The sequence below is a fragment of the Perissodus microlepis genome, chromosome 7 (assembly GCF_051167445.1).
Source record: "Perissodus microlepis isolate ML-2025 ecotype Zambia chromosome 7, ASM5116744v1, whole genome shotgun sequence".
NCBI lineage: Eukaryota > Metazoa > Chordata > Actinopteri > Cichliformes > Cichlidae > Perissodus > Perissodus microlepis.
Window position 1 is genome coordinate 30408882 of NC_140467.1, and position 20677 is coordinate 30429558.

A 20677-nucleotide genomic window follows, 5' to 3' on the forward strand; every position below is an offset into this window, starting at 1 on the left:
CGCCTTCACTCTTCTCACTCTCTCTCCCCGCCCCTCACTCCTTTTGCCAAATAGTGCAACCGAGAGGAAATTCAAGTACACCGACTGGCGCATTACGCTGTTTTTCCCTGCCTAATAGTGATCCGTCCTTCTGTTGAATGCGACAGTGGAGGAGACAGACAGAGACAGCCAGAAACAGGGACAAGCAGGAAGGACAAACGGACAGACAGACCAATAAACTGGCTTGTTCTGCCCTTCCTGTCTGGCCTGTGTTGCTCTGTCAGTTAGTGGAGTGTGTTGTGCTCATTTTGATGGGTTAATTTAAAAAGTCCATTTTAATGTCTGCTGACAGTCCTGCAGCTGTAATAAACTCACTGACCACTGAAGTGTGAAAGGTAAAAATGTGAGTTTTTTTAATGATATGGAACGACAGGGTGTCAAATTCACCAGTGTGCAATCCAAAAACTATGTCTTGTACACCGTCATGGACAATTTGGTCCACATTAAGGCAGCTAATATTGAATCCAGCATGCGCTCAGATAAGAGATCTCCCACACCACTAACTCACAGCAACCTGTTTCACAAGCCTGAATTTGACAGCTGCTGGCACCCACTGACTCCACCATGTTAGTTGTTTGGAGCCAGAAGTGACTGTAATTGGATGAGAGGTTTGTGTAGCGGTGCAAAGCCTAAACACAGATCTGTTAATGAGTGCTAATGAGTAACAGACTAATAAAATACTGAAGTTTCGCTTTCCAAAACTGGAGCCCTAGACAGTCTGTACCACACAGAATTTGATCATGCCATTAAAATGCTCCAAAAAGCTCCAACAGCACATAGTGGAGAGGTCCAGCTCAGTGGCACACGCTTCCAATCCAGTCGAGGCAATTTAGGGTGGCCTGCTGGTCACCTGAGGACACTTTAACATGTGCACTGGATTAGCAAGAGATCAAACCATCAGAAAAGCATTTTAAAAAGGCAGTGTGCAGTCAAAGCTGTGGACAGGATGCTTCTTGGAGCCAAAGAAGAGTAAAACAAAAGTACTACCTCTACTACTACACCCCTAAGCAACAGAAAATGATATACAGTATGTATGTCATCATTTATATACAGTATAAAGCAGGGATGTGAAACTCATTTTACATTGTTGGCCACATGCAACCTGCTTTGAGTGGACTGAGCCAGTGAATCTCCTCTTTCTGTCAGTGTAGCAAAGTTTAACTTTCACATTTAATCCCTGTGATAAGCACAAGTTCAACAATGTGCTTCTTCTTCTACACGATAAAGAAATGCTGGTGTAGTAAATTACACTAATCACACTCTTTCTAATTTAATAATACATTTAAAAGAGTTAATTCAAAGAAAACGAAAATTCCTTTTAAATATGGGCCCACTGTTAAAAAAAAGTCACATTTCTGTAGTGAGAAATAAAAAAAAGGAACCTCTGGCATTTAATTGTTATCTGTTACATGATTAGCTTGGTGTTGTATGAATGGCCATGAAAGTGTTTTGTTAGTAGTGTAAAACTTATGAAAATACAGTTGAGAGTACAAAATGTATGCCTTCTACATTTTGAGAGTACAAAATGTATGCCTTTTTTCCCTCACATTTTTTAAAACTGTCCAGAGGGCCAGATTTAAGTCTTTTCCAAGCTGATTGTGGCCCCTGGACCTTATGTTTGACACCACTGGTATAAAGAGTCATTTCAGACATCGAACAGTCGAACAAGTAAGAATTCTAGTTGACTTTGTCTTCAAAAAATAATATTTTCTAGCTGGTGTCACCATCTATACTGATTACCATCAAAAATTACAAATGGCTAATGGGCTTTATGAAAAAATATCACATGTACTCATGATATGTGGCAGCTACCAAATAAAATCATATAGAAAACAGAGATAACCACTGTGGTGGGGCGTGGTCTGCGGTGCCGTGCAGGGAGGGCGGACGCACCTGCGCGGCAGGCCACGCCCCGCCACAACCACTTATAATTACAGCTCGCTATCACACAGTTAAAATGATTACAAGATCCTGCTGTAGAACTTGTCACAAGTACAAGCCCATCTACTCATTCATCACTTTATTTTGACTCTTTTTCCACAGTGCAGTACAGAGCTGAAGTCAGTGGGATAACAAATGTTTGTACCGAACAACAGAAAATGGAAAACAAACTGGGTTTCATATTTAAGATTCTCCTGATTCTTCACAGTCGCCCCCTCTTTGCTTTGATAGCGGCTTTGCACCACTGAAGCTCCTCCAGCAGCTTGGAAGGAGTTCCCACGTCTGCATGCCAAACCATCTCAGCTTGGTTTAGTTCGGCTGTGTTAAAAGGATTGTAGTGGTTTCTTTGCAGTGGTTCCACCAGGAAGGTTTCATCCAAGGTCTGTGCTCTCTTTATGCTGCTGGCTTCTTTCTTCTCTTCCCCTCATTCATCAATCAGTCAAGGTTACCTTCATCTTTTGTCTCGTCTGTGTTCCTGTGTGAACAGCCTGTAAGTGCCTATTTGTCCAGCACAAATATACACTTACTGGGAATTACTAACTTTCATCTTAAATTATAACGTGGATTTTCTTTAACCATTACAAGTGACTACTTCATGCAATCAAGAGAAATACTGACTGCTTTAAACAATCCAAATTATGAAACAGTTTTTGCCCTGTGACATTTTTGCTGGGATAAGCTGCAGCCCATGGATGGATGGATTGATGGGTGTTTATGTGGAACAGCTTGAACTTCCCCCTTTAAAGTAGAATAAAAGACTTCATATCCACGGTTTCATCAGATAAACAAAATGTTCTACAGGTGCCTTTTTACTGTGCTTCCAGTAATTCTGCTGTGAATCATGCAGCTGTTCTGGAGCTCGTCATGGTTCAGTAATTTGTGTACAGACAGACGACAAAAAAGAAAAAAAATCACCCTGAAACTGGTTATCGTCTTCTTGTGAACACTCAGATGGTGTCTGCTTTTCCCGGCAAACAAATAAAACAAGGAAACAAGTGTGAGCTGCAGTTCCTCCAGTGTCTACCAGAGGAACCAAAAGTGAGTCAATCTCCATAGAGTCCCATGTTAAAATATTCAGCTTTACAGCAGAAATAAACATGTTTACAAAACAGTTCTGGCCTCTTAAGTTCTCCCTTTGTCTAAATAGAGTCACTGGAACTCAATAGCTCAAGTATTTCATGGCATTTGTGAATTTTGGATATCTAAGGAGCTTGGAAAGAAAAGCATCTAGACTTCACCACATTGTTAAGTTTGTGTGCACACAAACTTAACAACGTGGTGTATGCTGTACAGTGTAGCGAGGAATGCCCAGACCTCTACATTGGAGAGACCAAACAGCCACTTCACAAGCGCATGGCATAACATAGAAGAGCCACCTCCACAGGACAAGACTCAGCAGTCCATCTTAAGGATAAAGGTCACTCTTTCGAGTGTCCAATGTTCACATTTTGGACAGAGAGGACAGATGGTTTGAAAGAGGAGTGAAAAAAGCCATTTATGTCCACTGTGAGCGACCATCTTTGAACAGAGGCGGTGGTTTACGATACCAACTGTCTGCCATCTATAATCCAGTTTTGAGATCCCTTCCCAGACGCCTTAACGCCCACTCATATCCTGGGCCATCTGACCTCAGGAAGTCACATGATAGGGTGGGGCCAGGTTTCACAATGAGCTCACCTGAAACCCTGGCTGATTGTGACCCACACCCGCTTTCACACCTTGGCTCATGTGATTAGGTAGAGGATCATCAGGGGGTCCTTTTGTCACTCTTTGGGGGGAAACTCCCACTGGGTTTAGATCTGGGACTCTCCACCATTTTACCCTTGGACCTGAAGAAGCTTCTCGGATGAGAGGTGAAACGTCTTCAAGCAACTTAAAGAAGTCCAGACGCTTTTCTTTCCAAGCTCCTTAGACTACGATGACCTGGATGACTGAGAACCTTCACAGATGCCTTTTGGAGATCTTTAGTCAGATTATCTGACAGAAAAAAAATGGCTTTCTGTGAGGGACAGACCATCTGAGAGTTTCATGCTCCAGAGTCAGTGCAATTCTACTTTTTCATCAGTCTGTCATTTAGCACTACTCAGCAGGTATCTGTGTGGGCAGTTATGGGTGTAGCTTGCTAAGAAAACTGTATTTTTCTAATAATGCAGCACTCGACCCTCTTGTCTAAGTATGATTACCTCTGGCTCCAAAGAAACAAAAACTAACCAAAACTAAAGAAAGAAAAAATGAAACTGTCAGTGACCATAAATTTTGAGTCAAGGCTTCAAAATATCAGAAACATCATGGTTGCATCCATCTTCTATATACAGTTTATAGGAAAAAACACATCAGGCTAATAAATACTGTTCTAACACTGGGACTAACCATCAGACACTGCTGCAAGTGAGGCCATTTTTTTTATTCTTATGGAAGGCTGTTTATGTTGCTGGGGGGAAAAAGTTGCCATTCAAAATTTTGAATTATTTTCTTAGACGTTTTGAGTTAGTAAGTTAAAAGTTTTAGATACCGAGTACAAAATTGTAGATAATGACACAAATTTTCGACTTATGATTGCAAAAATTGTTTATTTCTCTCTTTCCATCAATCTATCCATCTATCTCACATTCCTTTGAACTGCTGCATGATGGAGAGGAGGTGTTCGCTGCGTTTCTGGATGTTGCTCTGCTCCTCCTTCAGTCTCTCCTGCTCCTGTAACACCTCCTCCTGAGGAGAGACACATCACACACATCAAATTTAACACTCCCACATATCTCAAATAATGACTAACTGATGAACAGGACTGCATGTACAACAGTTTACCATGGATTTTGTCTGCTAAACTGTCATAAAGACACCTTAAACTGAAAATAACATCAGTGATTTCACATTCTGATCGTTTCCCAAAGCCAGCGCTGGAAACAGTGAAGCTGTGATGTGCAGCACAGTGTGGACGTAAACCAGGAAGTTAGAAAACTTATTTTATTTGTTTATTGACTGTCTTGTTTCCTGTTTACATGCATGAAATGCAATAATATGTTAGTGAAGCAGAGTGTGCGTGTGTGTTAGCGTGTTTGCTTGTTGTACTGACTCTGAGTCTGCAGAGCTCCCTCCTCTCTCGGTCATTCTCCTCAGCTCTCGCTCGAAGCCAAGCTTCATTCTGAGAGCGATGTCTGTCCAGCATCTCCTGCAGCTCCTGACACACACACACACACACACACACACACACACACACACACACTTGTGTAAATAAAGTATATCCTGGGTCAAAACACCTGAAATATGAAAATGGCAGACGAAAGCAGAATTGCACAATAAAATTGCTCTATTAAGTAAAATAAATCCTAAAACAGATTAAAACATCTTACAAAAAATATTAGAAACGATATATCACTGATTAACATGTGATTAGGTTTAAATAACTAGATCATACTGGAGTGCACTACATTTACTGACTTCCTCTCATGCATTGAATTAGGTTAGTGATCAGATAAAAATGTAATGGTTTTATGGTAGATTAGATTAATGGGTTAGAGTGTGTAAGAAGTTAATGGGTTAGATTAGGATTAAATGGACTTAATGTAACAAGAACCAGGATAAAGTTCCTGATTTGTTTTTAAATTCATTTCCAGTTTTTACTGTTAAACTTTGAAAGGTGTTTTAACTTTTGGGTCTGAGCAGCTTAAATTGCGTCCTCAAATACTGTTACAGTATTTGGGATCAGATGCAGAAACTTACAATACACCAATCACAGGTGGTCCACTCAGGGGGATTTCACAGGACTAAAACAGGAGTCACTAGTGGTGCTGTGTTCACTTCCTGCCCTCTTGTTGCTTTAGAGCTTGATGCCAAACTGCACATACGATGACCTCGCCTTCTTGGGTCGTTTTCGTAACATTCCTGCACAAGCAGATCAAAGCAGCGGATCCATAATTTGGCTCGGCAGCAGCATGAGGTCACTCCATTCAAGGAGGATGAGAGGGGAAAGGTTCAGGTTTGAGGCCTGAAGCCTGTACATGTAAATCTAAAGAGAGAGGCAGGTCAGCAGAGTCACTGACCTCTTTTCCATCTCATTCTTTCCTGAGTTTACTCGATTTTATTGCCCTTCTTGTATTTATCCGTTTAAATAATCTGCTGTATATTTTAAACAGTATTGTTTTTCCTTTTTTTTATTTTACAATCTGCACCCTTGTCTTGTGTATCCCAAGTTTCTGTAAATATTATTTGTAAATAATAGTTAGTTACCAATTTCAGCTTGGATTACATTCACATTGGCCCCTTTATCTGCAGCTTTTACACATTAATAGCACCATCCTTATACCAGGAGTACAGAATAACTGTAAAGACTATATATCTACAAGGTTTCTGAAACTATACTCATGTAGCATGCAGCCTAAACCTGCCCCAGCCCCCGGGGGCTTCACTGTTGACTTGGTGGATGTTAGAAGGCTGTTGAACCTGTTGTTGTTGTTGTCTATGTGCTTTATGAGCATCTTTCTCTCTTTGCAGAGCAGCTGCAGCTTTAGTCAGCTCTGACTTCTCTCTGAAAGAAAAAAAACAAACACATTCAGCCATTCAGGATGAGCACAGGAAATATGATGTTTAGAGGTGAGGCACTTAAACCTTTAGCCTGATGAGCTCCTACAGTGGGTCACCTCATGCATGTTCTTGCCTTTTCAGTTGTAGTTAAATGTGTAAATGAAGATGTGCATGTACCGATCTAGTTTGTGGAACTCCTGGTCCAGCAGTGTGAATGCTGTTTGGATCATTGTCATTGCCTGATCACGCACTGCGCTGAAGTCTCTGTGGACAAACACCTGCAGCAGGAAATGCAATTTTATCTGCGTTGCATAGTAACCAGAGTTTCACCCCGGTCTTCCAACCCTCTGAAACTGCATGACTTTTTACCACCATTTGAAAAGAATGAATGAAGGCGAGTGTATTATGTTGACACCTGTGGATTCACCATCGTGTTCTTCTGCTGGACGGATGGAGCTGCCTCGCTCAGCTCGTAGCGGACGTTTGGAACTTTTGTGGGAGTGAAGCTGTTAACGGTCAAAACCAGAATGAAACCAGTGAGTTAAAACCGAGATATGAGACTCAAACAGAGCATGACAAGAGGCTCAAATGGCACACACACACACACACACACACATATGAAAGAGAGCCGGTGTGCACACACAGACAGCAGCTGCTGACCTGTGGCTGATACCCTGGAGACCAAATTCTGACAGAATCTCCTTCATCACTGTGGAGACAAAAGTTTTTTGTTTTTCAGTCTGACACATAAAGTTCATCTGTGAGTTCACATGGAGCAAGTGCAGTGCTGTAAATGATGTAAATGTAATGAGAGCTATTAAACTCACATAACGATGATAAAAGTTTTTGCGCGCTCTTCTTTGTTGTATGCTTAATTTTAATTGGTAGTTTCATTAATCATTAAGACTTCATGATTGAAAACTTGTATTTCAGTGTATTAAATGAAAAACTAAAATCTTCCATTTAAAAAAAATAATCCAGCCCTTTGCTGTGGCTCCAAACTGTGAGCAGGTGCATCTTGTTTGCTTTAAATATCCTCAATATGTATCTCCAACTTGGAGTCCATCTGTGCTAATTTAAATGAGTAGCAAACAGTTCAGAAAAACCATGTCTGAAGCTCTGAGTGTTCTCAGAAACAGAAGGATGTTAGTATTTGTAAAGTGGAGGAAGTTTGTAACCACTAGGACACTTTGTTAGGAACAGCTACCTGTCCAAACTCAGTAAATAAGGAGTTACTTGGTCAGCGAGATCAAGGAACAATTTTAGCAGCACTCCTTGACTGAAGCAAGGTTGAATTGTCTCCACTATGGAGAGGTAACAAGATACGTCAGCCTACTTGACATTTGCCAGATGGCTTTTAAAGAACTCAGAGAGCACAAAGACTTTTTTTTTTTACATTTTATTATAACTACTCATTGTTAATTCCTGTGTTTAAAAAAAATGGCTTGAAAAGAATCTAAAGAAACAGCTACTGTGACTTTAGTTCCAAAAGCTGCATTTAATGTAGAAGACGACATACTGTGGCTGTGGGGGATGTGTGAAATTGAAAAACTTTTCTTTCTTTGTCTTTCTGGAATGAGTTTGATGTGACATTTAAAAAAAAAAAAAAGCAGTACTTTTGATTTTAAATTTATCAATTTAAAATTTAAAAGTACTGCACAATAAAGTGTGTAAAAACTGAATCCATTCCTGTTGTGCCTATTTAAATGACCATTTGACCTCTCCTCTAGCACCATCCTGTGGACAGCTTTGCCACTGCAGCTCCTGTGCTCTTTAACAAGAGCCAAATCATCCGTATGTTTGCCTTTAATACACCATAACGTACCTGGTTGCCTCTCTGATGGGTTAATGAGCTTCATCACCTTTAGGTCATTGAAATTCTGCTCTTCGTTCTTCCCTCCAAACACATACAGCTGCCAATCAAGTAGGCACAAAAAGAACACTTTATTTCATATCACATCACAGTAATAATAAAAATACAATAATAAATGTTATTTTTGCTGACATGGCTGTGAAGGATGAAGGCGGTGTGTCCATGCCGACGTGTCGGAGGAATCCCGACGTAGAGCGGGACCTTCCACTTCGTCTTCGCTGCAGACACACAGTGTGAAGTATTTACAGACTTTAACTCTTCAGATTTACACGAGTCACAGTTTTAACTTCTTTGCAGCATCCAACCCACCAATACTGAGTTTGTGGATTTCACTGGACGACGTCACTGTGCCATCCTCATTGGTGCTTTTGCCACCAAACAGGTAGATGTCCTACATGAGATTTTTCCAAAAGTAATAAACAACAAAAAAATAAATACAAAAACAAAACAAAACATTGTATTCAGGAGTAAACGTGACTGTTTTTTAAAGCTACAGTTATTTTGCTTTACAAATAATATATTTTGATAATTGTATATTTCTGTCTTAACAGCTTTTTTGTTTATTTTGTTTTGTCCATTTTTCTTGTGATTTAAAAAATAATATCCTACTTGTTTTTATACTGAAAACGGAGGTCCTCTAATGTAATTATATGCACACATGCAAACTGCATAAAGTTTAAATATTTGTTGCATTTCTTGCTTCTATAATGGGCACAAATTCACTGCACTGTCTGTTGCTTTAGAAGGCTGACTCCAAGCATTTACACCCATCCTCATCTACCGTCACTATCTCTGCTCCTTGCAGCTTCACTGTTACACCTTCTCTATACCAGACTTGTTCTTAAAAATCAGTAGCAATATACTTCTCCAGTCCTCAGGCATCCTCATTTTCCAAGGTTATATTAAGTACTCTGTTTAAAAGTCCACTGTCTTTTCTCCTGGACATCTCCATACCTCCACAGATATGTCAACTGGACCAAGTACCTTTCCACAGCTGCCCTCCCTTCCACTTGAGAGAGGTGGTAACTGTCCACCTCTCTCATATATCCTACATTCATGAGATCCTGAAAGTACTCCTTCCATCTTCTCAACACAGTCTTTTTACTTGTTAGTTCATTTCCATCTCTGCCATTAATCACTCTGCCACGTTGCACATCCTTTCCAGCTTGACTTCTAAGTAGTCAATCACTAACAAGTCCCTTTCTACTTCCTTACTGTCCAGCCTCACAACTCCCTATAAGACCTTACCCTTTACTCTTCCCACCTCTCTAACACTTTTTTTTTTTTACGTGTTGTTTTTTTCTTTTAATATTAAGGCCCAAGCAGCCAGAGAGAGGAAGGTCTGGGTATTTCAGACTGTTGCCTAGATAAACTGCAGAAAAATGGATGGTTGGATGGTTAAAATATTAATATTACGGTAATATTAATTTTAGTACAGCTGGTTCTCCAAAGCATGGCATAGGTAGAAACAAATGAATTATAATCACACCAATTCAATAATAAGTAAAATATATAATAGTTTTTTTTCCTTTCCAGCTCCTCTGCTACTAGTACATTCATATAGTTCATTTCAGTGTGTGTGTGTGCGTGTGTGTGCATGTGTGTGTGTGTGTGTGTGTGTATACCTTATCATGGTGTGCAGTCAGTGTTTGTCCGCTGCAGGCTGCAGGTGATTCTCCTTTCACCTCCATTTTCTGCCACTGCAGGTTCTCTTAAAACCCAAAGGACATAAAGGTCAAAGGTCAGATGAAGTCATAAGAGTCATGTGTTAGACTTAATTTGTATATTTGCTGTATATATAAGCATGAATGATCTTTTCTAGATGCACCTCTGAATTCTGATGCAGTTCAACGTACACTGTTTAAATCTCTGACATTTGTGTAAATAGAAACTTTTTGTTTGATCGTGTGCAAGAAATAAAGTTGCATAAATAAATCTATCTGGTCATTTTAAAGCGAGTAATCCAAAGCTGCACTAATATTTAGTGGATCTCTATGATCATCTCCATCTCCCACCAAGTGTAATTATTATGTGCTATGTAAAACTAGCTCTGAAAACCAGAACTGGAAAATGCCTCAGCTTGGCTCTTACCTGTATTGAGAACATACAGGTCTTTACAGAAGTCTCCTCCTGCTCCATAACCTCCAAACATGAACACCTGATCTCCAACCAGAGCACAACTCTGACCCCATCTACACACAGAAAAAGGACACATCTGTCAGATTTTTTGGGTTTCATAGATTAGTATGCTGCCAAAATAGAATTGTCATTGTTTTTATAAAAATCTGATAGTCGTGGTCCTGGACCGTGAAGTTTTGGGGCCTAAAGTATTGTTTAGATTAGACATTTTTATTATCATGTTCCTGCTCCTGAGTGTGGTAACGGTTTATCTCAGTGTTCAGTTAGTCACTTCCTGTTTTATTTTGGTAAATCCATCTCTTTTGTGCTCTGCTTTTAGTTTAATAACATAAAAAGTATTTGCCCCCTTCTTGATTTCTTTTTTTTTTTTTTCATATTTGTCACACTTACATGTTCAGCCAACAAATTTTTCATATTGTACAAAGATAGCTGAGATTTTAAATGAGGATTTCATCTATTAAAGGATGAAAGCTATGCAAACGTATCTGTACTTAGTCAGGTTATCTTTTTATAATATTAAAATTAGTTTTACAATCTGAAACATCTAAGTGTGAGAAATATGCAAAAAAAAACCTTAAAAACTGGGAAATGGTTTTTCATAACACTGCATTTCTGCTCTCTCGTTATCCTTGATCAGTTCCACCTGTTTCTTGTCACCCAGCTGTTTCCTCTGCCCACGGTACCCCTCGCTGTGTTCCTGTGTTTGTCAGTCTTTCAGCTGAGCCCTGTACATGTAGCTTTCCTCTCACATTTCTCTGAGGTGCTTGGATTTTGTTATTTTGCCTCAGCTTTAAATTTACGTGTTGGCCTTTTATTAGCTAAATAAACAGCTTGCTTTTTGTTTCTGAACGCTGTCTTTGTGTCTCCAAATCATGACATCTGATGCTAAATTCCCTCACTGAGCCATGACTGTGAAGCTTGAACTACAGTTTTTGTTGACAGTGTGTCAGAGAAGAAGTCTCACAGGGCAGGAGGCAGAGATCCACTCGTTTTGACCGGTGTCCAGGTGAGAGACACTGAAACAGAGCAGAAAGGACATCAGAATCTAAAATGTAAAAACATATGTAAATAGGGTGATTTGTTTTTATTAAAAAGAAGAAGAAGAAGGAAGCTGAAAGCTGCATAAGTATATATATTTTTTTGTAACCTGTGTTGAACACCATGAGGTCATCAGTTGGATTCCCCTCCACAGCACCTCCGTACACGTAGATGTTTTCGCCAGCAGCAGCAGAGCAGTGTCTTAGAGCTCTGAGGGCCACACCCCCAACCGCTAAGCACTCCCAGGTCAGAGTCACTGTCAGGACATGGAAACCTAATGAAGTATGGACGTCACTATGGGGGGCCCATTCTGCGTGCGACTTCTGTACCTGAGAATCCCATTTAGGTATATACACACTCTATGACATCATACAAAGCCAAGAGTAGAAAAAAAGTGTCTGACTTTTTGGCTCAGTCATTACTTGTACAGACCCTAACCTCACTATTTGAAACTTTGGTCATGTTTTATATGACCCACACACAACACAAATCAAACTAAACTAGTTCATTGTTTCTTCTAGCTGCTGTCCATCCTCACCTATATCAAAGCTGTAGACTCCTGGGAGACACTCAGTGGCATCAGGACTGGACGCTCCTCCAAACAGATACAGCCTTCCTTTCACAACACTGAGAAGGAAACAAAACATGGTGTTTACAGTAAAAATGCATCAGTGTGTTGCAGCATTGCAAGAGCTACAACTGTAATTATGACTATTTTGCTCAACATTTGTAACCTTGAATATTCAACAGAACTATTTATTATAACATAACCTAACGTGAGTGTCCTGGCCCAAGACAGATAGCATTAGTCTATCTGTCTTGGGCTTTTATAATGGTGGGAGAAGCTCAGTGAGAAGAAAACATGCACATGGATGGGGGAACATTACAGTCATTGTGCTATCACTGAACTTAAAAAACTGTCTTTTTACAGGAGAGTTCCTTGAGCTTTGAATATAATTCAAGAGAAACACAAATGAATAAATTACGATGGAGGCTTCATCATAAGATGGAGTTTGTTTTTGACAATAAAGCTTGTCTTGGAAAACCAGTTGCTGGTTCCAGTTGCCACCATGACATGTCTGTGTGTGCAGATAGGGCACCAAAGGGCTGGCTTGGGGGCAGATTTACATAATACATGGAAAGCGATGGAGATCGAAGCTAACAATCAACAAATAACTCAAGTAACCAAACGTGAACCAGGTGAGAGATCCTGTGCAACCATTAATGAGCCTTCTTCAAGTCCAGCCAGAGAAACCTTATCAGGAACTCTGGTCAATAAGATCTAGAGGAGGTAATCAATAGGGAAACACATACAACATATGCACAAGGAGGATAACGAGGGAACAGGCCACAGGTGGGAACACAGCTGACTAATCTAACTGACAAGACAACGAAAGCAAAATTGAGCATAATACACATGAAACATAAGACTATTAAAATAAAACAAGAATTAGAAAGAATGAGATCGAGACTAAGATACATGGGCTTGACAGAGCGACGGGGGAGAAAACAGACATGGGTACATGACTGGGAAGGCTGAGAAACACAGGGATGAGACTGCAGGAGAAAAGGCATCTCACCACTAGAAATTCTTTGGTTTTGGGTGGTGTTCAGAGCAAGTGTGCAGGAGAAGGACACACAAAGTCCACTTGATTGCTTTGAATTCTAAAGATAGTCACCTCATTTATTGTTATCTGTCTCGATTCAATGGAGAATATGCTAAATGTGAAAAGAATTTATGTAACGTTATTAAAAAAATGTCTATTTCTTTCTGACACTGACTGATTTCAAAATGTTTTAAACTATCAATAATTAGAGTTCAGAGTCAGTGCTGTATTTTACCACAGAGTGTGCCCTTCTCTGGCCGAGGGAACGTCTCTGCTCTGAGGAATCTCCTCCCAGGTCACATCTTCAGGAGTCACTACAAACAACACCAAAACATCAAATGCAAAGGCCAAAATAATTGATCTGATAACGCCATTTAAAACCAGTTAGTAAGTTAAGAGGTCATAAAATGTGCCGTGACCTGTGAGGGTGCTTTCAGTTACTGTGGTCATGTTTCTTTGGAACGAGCTGCCTGCTGACGACCCGAGGTCAGTTACATCTGTGCATACATTCAAAAATAGACTTGAAGCCTTTTAGTTCTCACAAATCTACACTCGGTGTCTGTGTGTGGCTGTGCGTGTGTGTATGTTAACTTGTGTTTTACTTCTTTGTAACGTTTTATTTTGCTGTTTCGTTGTAAAGCTACACCACTTTGTATGTTTTTAATCTTCTGTTTTAAACACATTAGAAATAAATTTGCTTTTGCCAAAAATTATTTAGAAAAAACCCTGCGAGGCTTTTATTTTGGTATTCATGATATTTTATATAGCGTAAATAAAACTGACCTTGCCACTGTAAATGGACATACTGATAATTTTAATCAGATGTGATAATTGTTCCAAACCACTGGAAAAATATAATAACTTTCTTTCTTTCTATTTATTTATTGTAGCTTTTTTTTACTCCCAGTTTTCTAAAGCTTATGGTGCTTTTTAGGTTGTTTTCCTGTTTTTAATCATCATGGTACAATTTAAAGAAGAAGATTTTTTTTGTCGTGGCTTTTTAATTGAACTGGGCTGTGTGTGAACTTAAAACTGAGTTCAGTAAATAGGTTTTAAATTCAGCATCATTAACATCCTAAAACTTTGCTCAATACCACTCGCAGAAGTCCAAACCTCCAAAAATGCATGCAAGATAAAGCACATCAAGACTACAGCTGCATGTTGTACCTGTTAGCATGTAGAAGTCACTGAAGTAAACAACACTGCCCTCCTGAATCAACCAGAAAAGACTGATTAGCAGAAGCACAGACCACCCAGGCTCCATGCTTCACTCATGTTTCACTGTGACTGAATAAAAAAGAAAAATAAACAGTGGTCTCACCTCTTGACTGATGCTGCAGGCACCTCCAAAAAGAAAGGCAACGTCTCCAGCCACGGCTAAAGCGTGGCCGTGTCTGTGGATTTAAAGAAACACACAGAAATAGAAGCAGGTCAGACATCATCTTCACTGAGCTCAGTATTATGTGTGCAGCAGTTCTTCACCAGGTTGTTTTTTACCAATATGATGAACTTTAGGCCACCTTTGAACCTTAGTCTTTAATGTCATCTTACCCATTGTCTCTGTCTCTCTCCTAGTTACCTTTTTGGACCCTTTCCTGGAAACATTTCTGTTTGGAGACTCACCTGCCCATAGACTGTAGACACTCCCAGCAATGCTGATTAACCTGTAAGGGAAAGACCTCAGCAAACTTGCCTGCCCGCTGTTCATTCCCGGAGTGTCTGAATTTCCTCCTGCTGAGCTGATGCTCCTCTTAGCCCCAAAACCACCTCTGAGATATGTAAGGCAAAGGTCCAGACTCGGAATACTCACAGTCATATTCCTTCTCCTTTGGAACTGCAGTTAATGCAACTCATTTCCAGCAGAGCTCGTCTGCAAATTGTTGTTATAAAGTCTCTCTCTCTCAGTCCCACTGGCAGTCATCAATAACCATTGCCAACTGTAATAAGCTACAAAAAACTGCCAATAGCTGTTTGAGTGTGCTCACTGAGTCCATTTTGAGCCCAATTATTACAAGAATGAATTATGATGAGGTGGATGAAAATGTTGGCACGACATTAAGTTGGGCATTCCTAAACTTAAGACTTTTACTTATTACAAGCTCATTTTGAAATGTAAAAAATCTTCTATAGCCCACCAAAGTCTTTATTCACATTAGCATAAGAAGACATATTTTCTGCTTCATGTTGTCATTGATTCCTTTTGATCTTCTGATGTTTGGTTTGAGGCTGATTCTTTATCAACAGCTTTACTTTGGCCAATAGTGCTGCATTTTAGCTCTTACACTAATGAGCTATATTAAAGAGATCAGGAGCCAAAATAAGCCAGAAATCAAGAATAATGTAAAATTTGTGGTAATGTTTCATTTTTAAATCTTTTAAGTTTGTGTTATGTAATATTTCTGTTTTTATGGTGATAAAAATTCAATTACAAATTGAATAAATGACATCTTGCGGCCCACACCATCTAAAATCACTGGACTGGACATATGGTATATAAACTGACGTAGCCATGAGTGACATCATCCACTGATATCCACTGAAGTACCCTAATGCCTAAATTATACTTTCAACATCCATGAGTTGACATAGATTTTGTCATCAGACGGTGACAAGCCTGTTTTGTGGTTTCCCCCACAGAGAATGTGAATTTCAATGCACCAATTAGGCATGTTCTCGAATTCCAACAGGAATGACTACTCGGCTGTTGGGTCTCCATCTGTCCATGTCCAGAAACCTCAGGACAACCAAGCTGACCAAGAAACCTGGAACACTTCAACAAGCCAATAAAGTCACCAAACTATTTAAAAGACATGCAGCAATGGAACTGGGGGCTTCCCATAAACTTCTACCCAACCAAACTTATTTTTGCAACCAGAGGAGTTGGCCCCTATTGGTCATTTAAAAGAATGCAGGTTTAAGGTTTTAACGTGATTAAACTCAGTTTATTTCATTACTTTAACGGTCTACTGACCTGATCGTATCGTGTAAAACAACCTTCACTATAACAATGTCACAATATACTAAGCATTATCATATGTTAGCATTTATGCACTAATCTTTCAAGAGTGATTGTTACCTGTTTATTTGTGGTATATACTGCATCAGAGCACCACCATTATATTATTTAGGTTGGCGCACTCACCTAGGACTCGGGGCTTCTCCTTTTATCTCCTTCTCCAACCAGTGACCGCTGGCCAATGCCATCTTCACACCTACTGTGTCTCCGTCTCTGTGTCACACACTGTTTTGCTTTATTGGGGTAACAGCTGTAACAAGCACATAGTTTGTTTTTCAATCATGAAAATATGTTGTTTTTTTTTTAACTGAAATTTACTGAATCTGTAAGAACAAGTAACAGCTGCTAATAAAGGCACAGGTACCAATGTGTTGTTAAAGAGCATCATACCAATTTTTGCTCATAAGCCCTAAAAAGTGAAATAACGCAGCCGACGTTTTTACTCGTTTTCGTAAACATATTATGAAGATTTTCATTGTTAATACAGTCTGATATTTCATACTCATATTCTCTATACAAAATTCTTCCAGGTGTACACATAATATATCCTTACTCAAAACAAATTGCGGTTCTTGCAAAATTCAATTCTTAATGGTGACCAAACCTTAAATTTTCATGCAGTTTCCCCTGCAGGTGGTGCCACAGATGCAAGGTAATCTCAAAACGTGCCTTTTTGTAGCTCCAGTTACGAACACCAACAGCAGCAGCGGAATAAAACCCACCTGTGGAGGTGTTTGTGTCTGCCAGGAAATCGGCTTCTTTCCTGTTATTTCGTTGTTTTATTGATGGATTAAGCCCACAGATGAGTCATCTCAGCTCCACAGTCTGACAGCTGCTCTTTGAGTCTCAGCTTACAGGTAAGCTACACTTCCCTCTGCAGGTAGACCGTTACCCAGCAACACCTCCAAACACAGAGCCGAGCCAAGCAGGTCAGCATTTAACAGGATGAGAGTGAGAGCAAAGTGCAGAAAAAAGTGAGGAAAACACTCTTTAATCTACACGTAACACGAAATCCACTCACGTTCTACACTTTGCTTTAATATTCTCTCTTATAACAGCAGGTGGCGCTCACTTATTGTATTTGAGTTTACTATCTACGATTTTCTGTCTGGTTTTCCACTTTTTTCCATAACTGCAGTGTATGAGACACAGTAGTGCAACAAAAACTCATGACTTTATGTTTTTAAAACTCTTTAAAGTTACTTTTATGAATGTTGACTATATTTTTCTAAATTAATATAACATGAAATGGATTGAACTTAAAATTAAGTCCATGTGACTTATATTCAGTGCATAGTTAAGTAATGCACAGTTAAAATAAACCAGTTGGTGCAACCTGACCCTCTTTAGCTGAAGTCTTACTTTTTCTGAGACAGGTTTGTTTACATTAAACATGAAACACAGCAGCAGTGTGCGAACTTTATCTTTGATTTGTTTCCAGGTGCTTCAAATTTCAGGCCATTAAAAGCTGCACTAACTTCTAACCGAGCACAGCATTAAATTGTAAATGTGTGGGGGTTTTTTTATAAAGACCTTCAGCTGCAGTATAAATCTAACTGTAACCCAGAGACTGTAGTGATTGGGCTGCTATAAATACATGAAACGTGCAGACATGCAATTAGAAGTGAGGAGAGACAGGGGGCGACAAACTCATAAAGAAGTAAAGATGACAGGAGGTGGAGAAGGGCTGAAAGTGAGAAATCCACAGACATTTTCAGCCTTTGTTACCTTTCTGTTATCTATCACTGATAATAGAAATGCAGGCTTGAATGTTTAGTGTTTACTTGCTGTATATGCTCAAATGTGTGTTCAGGCTAAAGGAAAAATGAATGCAATAGCCTGTCATTGACACTCACAGGGTAATAACTGATCATATTTATTGCTTCACTGCAGAGAAAAGAGAAAAGATAAACTACTTTATCCATACTTACTACAGAGTAAGGGCCTGTCAGTCCTGTTGTTTGGTGTGTTAACGTGGCTTATGTCGTTTGAATTATGTACTTCACTAAATTTGGTCCAAAATCTGCTTGTTATTTAAAACAAACTGCCTGAATTTCCACTCAGGCTGAATTTGGGCCATTGAAGGTTTTATAACTTTGATCATTTCAGTATTTTAGGCATTTTCTAACCAAAAAACACAACTCTGGGCTCCATGGAACAGGAAGTTCACAGCAAAACGACCTGCACCACATCACTTATGAGCATGTCAGAGACAGACTCTGTGACGGACCAGCACACCAGATCAGCTGGGAGTCACCAAAGAACAGCAGAACTGGCAGGTCAGCCACTGGTGCCCTGTTTTCTTAACAGGTTCACACTGAACACATGTGGCAGATGTGAGAGAGTCTGGAGTGGGGTCTGTCGCTTTGATTTTCAGCACAGCAGATGAAATGGACTCTCACTGGTCTCTGTTTCTGAACCAACTAATACCCATGAAGTTCAACCAACTCTGATCAGTGTAAATCAATTAATCATTTAATTCTTGATTGCAAAAGTGTTCTTGCATTGGCTGGCAATGAGGAATTCCACATGGATGTGGTTTCCGTTTAAAGGTCTAAATGAAAGATTAAAGGCTTCTGTAAATACAGCATGTCCTTTAAATTGCCCAAAGCCAAAGATTTGGGCTTCTGGTGACTTGAAAACAGATCAAATGGTACATACATGTGTTTTTGCCAGAGAGACGCTGAGTCACCTGCATTTATCTCCGGAGTGTATAAATATGTGTTCTTTCAAATGTATCCATGGAAATATGATTTGCTTTTAACTGGTGGAAGCTCCAAGATGCCTGGTTTCTCCTCAGTGCACCAGCTGCTGCAGGTAAACACAGGGCCAGAGAGAAAATCTTTGATTTCATTTCTGCAGACACTGCCTCACATCTGTTTTCTTTTTTGGAGCACGATCACAGCTCATCTCTGCCTCTGAGGCTCTTCATGTCCGTGTACATCATTCTTATGATCTTTTTGGCCTCACTGGGTAGATTAAGGCACTAAAAAGTGTAATCACGGCTATCCTTTATGTGTGGAGGCAGAATAATGCTTCTAAAATAAGACGGTGATCACTTTAAATGTTTCAATCTGCGTCTGCTTCTCTCCTGATTGATGATGCGAGTCGGCCGGTCACGTTTCCCACCGTCACCACTCTTTTTTTGTCATGTTTTATTCATACAGACAGTAACACACACACATACATAACGACCACAGCCACAGACACGTGAGTTTCTCGTTTTTTCACCTCCGTCTGCCACTGTCAAACCAACCGGGGTCCAGCCTCGTTTTCAAAATAATACACACACGTTCACCCAATTTCTCAGTACTGGTCTTCAGGCTGATGAAAATCTACTGATTTGAATAAATTATGTATTTAAATCTTTAATTAATTAAATGTTGCGAATAAAAACTGATTCTTTGATTTTTGATTTTCTATTCCGCCTCTTCATAGCACTTTTATTGTGAAAGGATTATATCCGCTCTTGTGTTGTTGTTCTGCCTTATATAAGATCTTATTGTCCCAACTTGACTTAACAAAAACGTGCTTATCCATGGGGGTCCTGGCCAAGCGGACACTCTCACAGTCCTTTTTCAGTCCCTTTCTTCATGGCTTGTAAATCAAATAGATGGTCCGGTTTCTGTTCTGGCCCCGTCAGGCTCAGGGAGGCTCTAAGACACAAATACCTCCAATGGACCGAACCGTACTCGACTGATCATCAGTCAAGTTTAGTTTATCAGACAGGAAATAGAGTTCGGCTTTCAAAGTAAAAGAAATTAGCGATTAGTTTCTGTTAGTGAAATGTGGAAATAAACATTTGTATTTCTTTGGGTCTTTTTTAGCTTAAAAACAATAATTAATTCTCTTGTAGTTCTTTTTTAAATTTTTGAGGATTTTATCCAGGCATGCTAGATGCTCTAAGGCTGTTAATGTTCATTTTCTCTTTGTAGTAGCTAACTCTGTCCTGTGTTTTAGATATTAGCTAGGAAAACACAATTGCTTATTGCTTTTCTGTACTGTACATGAGTATGTCCATTTTAATATTTGAATTGCGGCTTATTTTATTGTGATGTATTATAAATCTAGGTTTGTTTGTTTGTTTTTCAGATACTTTTGTATTATTGCTCTAATAATACACTTCAGTTTAGTTTGTGTATAATTGTTTAGAAATTTATGCCCCTTGCCTTTTTAATTATAGCAGTCTCTAGGGGTAATTACTTTGTCATAGAAGTTGACTGACTGCAAACCCAGGCCTGGTATTTAATTGTGACTGGCTGTGGGTGACTTATGAGTTGATATGCTCCAAGAATAAACGTTACCAAAAGACATAGTGCCTCAGTAACCCTTCTTTGATGCTGAGTCTGCATCCACTCAACTGAAGAGCATTTTTTTTCTTCTTTGATATGAGAGTAACAGCATAGTTGTAACTATAGTTAGTAGAGCAGGGCGATATGACCAAAAATATTTATCACGATATACATTTGAAAATTTGCGATAACGATATAACTGACGATATAA

At 39.5% G+C, this 20677-nt stretch overlaps 1 protein-coding gene and 1 long non-coding RNA gene across 3 annotated transcripts; one reads left to right on the top strand and one right to left on the bottom strand.

The window, feature by feature from the left end:
* Positions 1-4544: 4544 nt before the first annotated feature.
* LOC146383385 (kelch domain-containing protein 1) lies at positions 4545-17168 on the bottom strand. 2 transcript variants are annotated; one of them, XM_084934599.1, is made up of 19 exons: positions 16897-17168; positions 16301-16424; positions 14480-14552; positions 14326-14368; positions 13394-13472; positions 12090-12178; positions 11661-11807; positions 11478-11529; positions 10466-10566; positions 10000-10085; positions 8684-8765; positions 8507-8592; positions 8327-8414; positions 7162-7210; positions 6917-7007; positions 6679-6779; positions 6421-6505; positions 5054-5158; positions 4545-4689 (listed from the first exon to the last, which is right to left on the bottom strand). In XM_084934599.1, the coding sequence occupies exons 2-19, from the start codon at positions 16360-16362 to the stop codon at positions 4585-4587; spliced, it is 1524 nt and encodes a 507-aa protein (XP_084790725.1). In that variant the 5' UTR covers positions 16363-16424; positions 16897-17168; the 3' UTR covers positions 4545-4584. The 2 variants fall into 2 exon arrangements, with proteins under 2 accessions (XP_084790725.1, XP_084790726.1); XM_084934600.1 differs by lacking the exon at positions 16897-17168 and adding an exon at positions 16779-16890.
* Positions 11313-12587, top strand: LOC146383386 (uncharacterized). The gene is made up of 3 exons (XR_014800751.1): positions 11313-11519; positions 11706-11897; positions 12073-12587. It is a non-coding gene; the product is annotated as an uncharacterized LOC146383386 (long non-coding RNA).
* Positions 17169-20677: the final 3509 nt, after the last annotated feature.

What these genes read in the sequence shown, in the direction of transcription:
- LOC146383385 (XM_084934599.1), bottom strand. Translation starts at nt 16,362, where the DNA reads ATGGCATTGGCCAGCGGTCACTGGTTGGAGAAGGAGATAAAAGGAGAA. An exon ending in GGATCTCTGCCTCCTGCCCT is followed by an intron (nt 10,567 to 11,477) that starts GTGAGACTTCTT and finishes TTCTGTGTGTAG; the next exon opens with ATGGGGTCAGAGTTGTGCTC. An exon ending in CCCATCAGAGAGGCAACCAG is followed by an intron (nt 7,211 to 8,326) that starts GTACGTTATGGT and finishes TTGTCTCCACAG; the next exon opens with TGATGAAGGAGATTCTGTCA.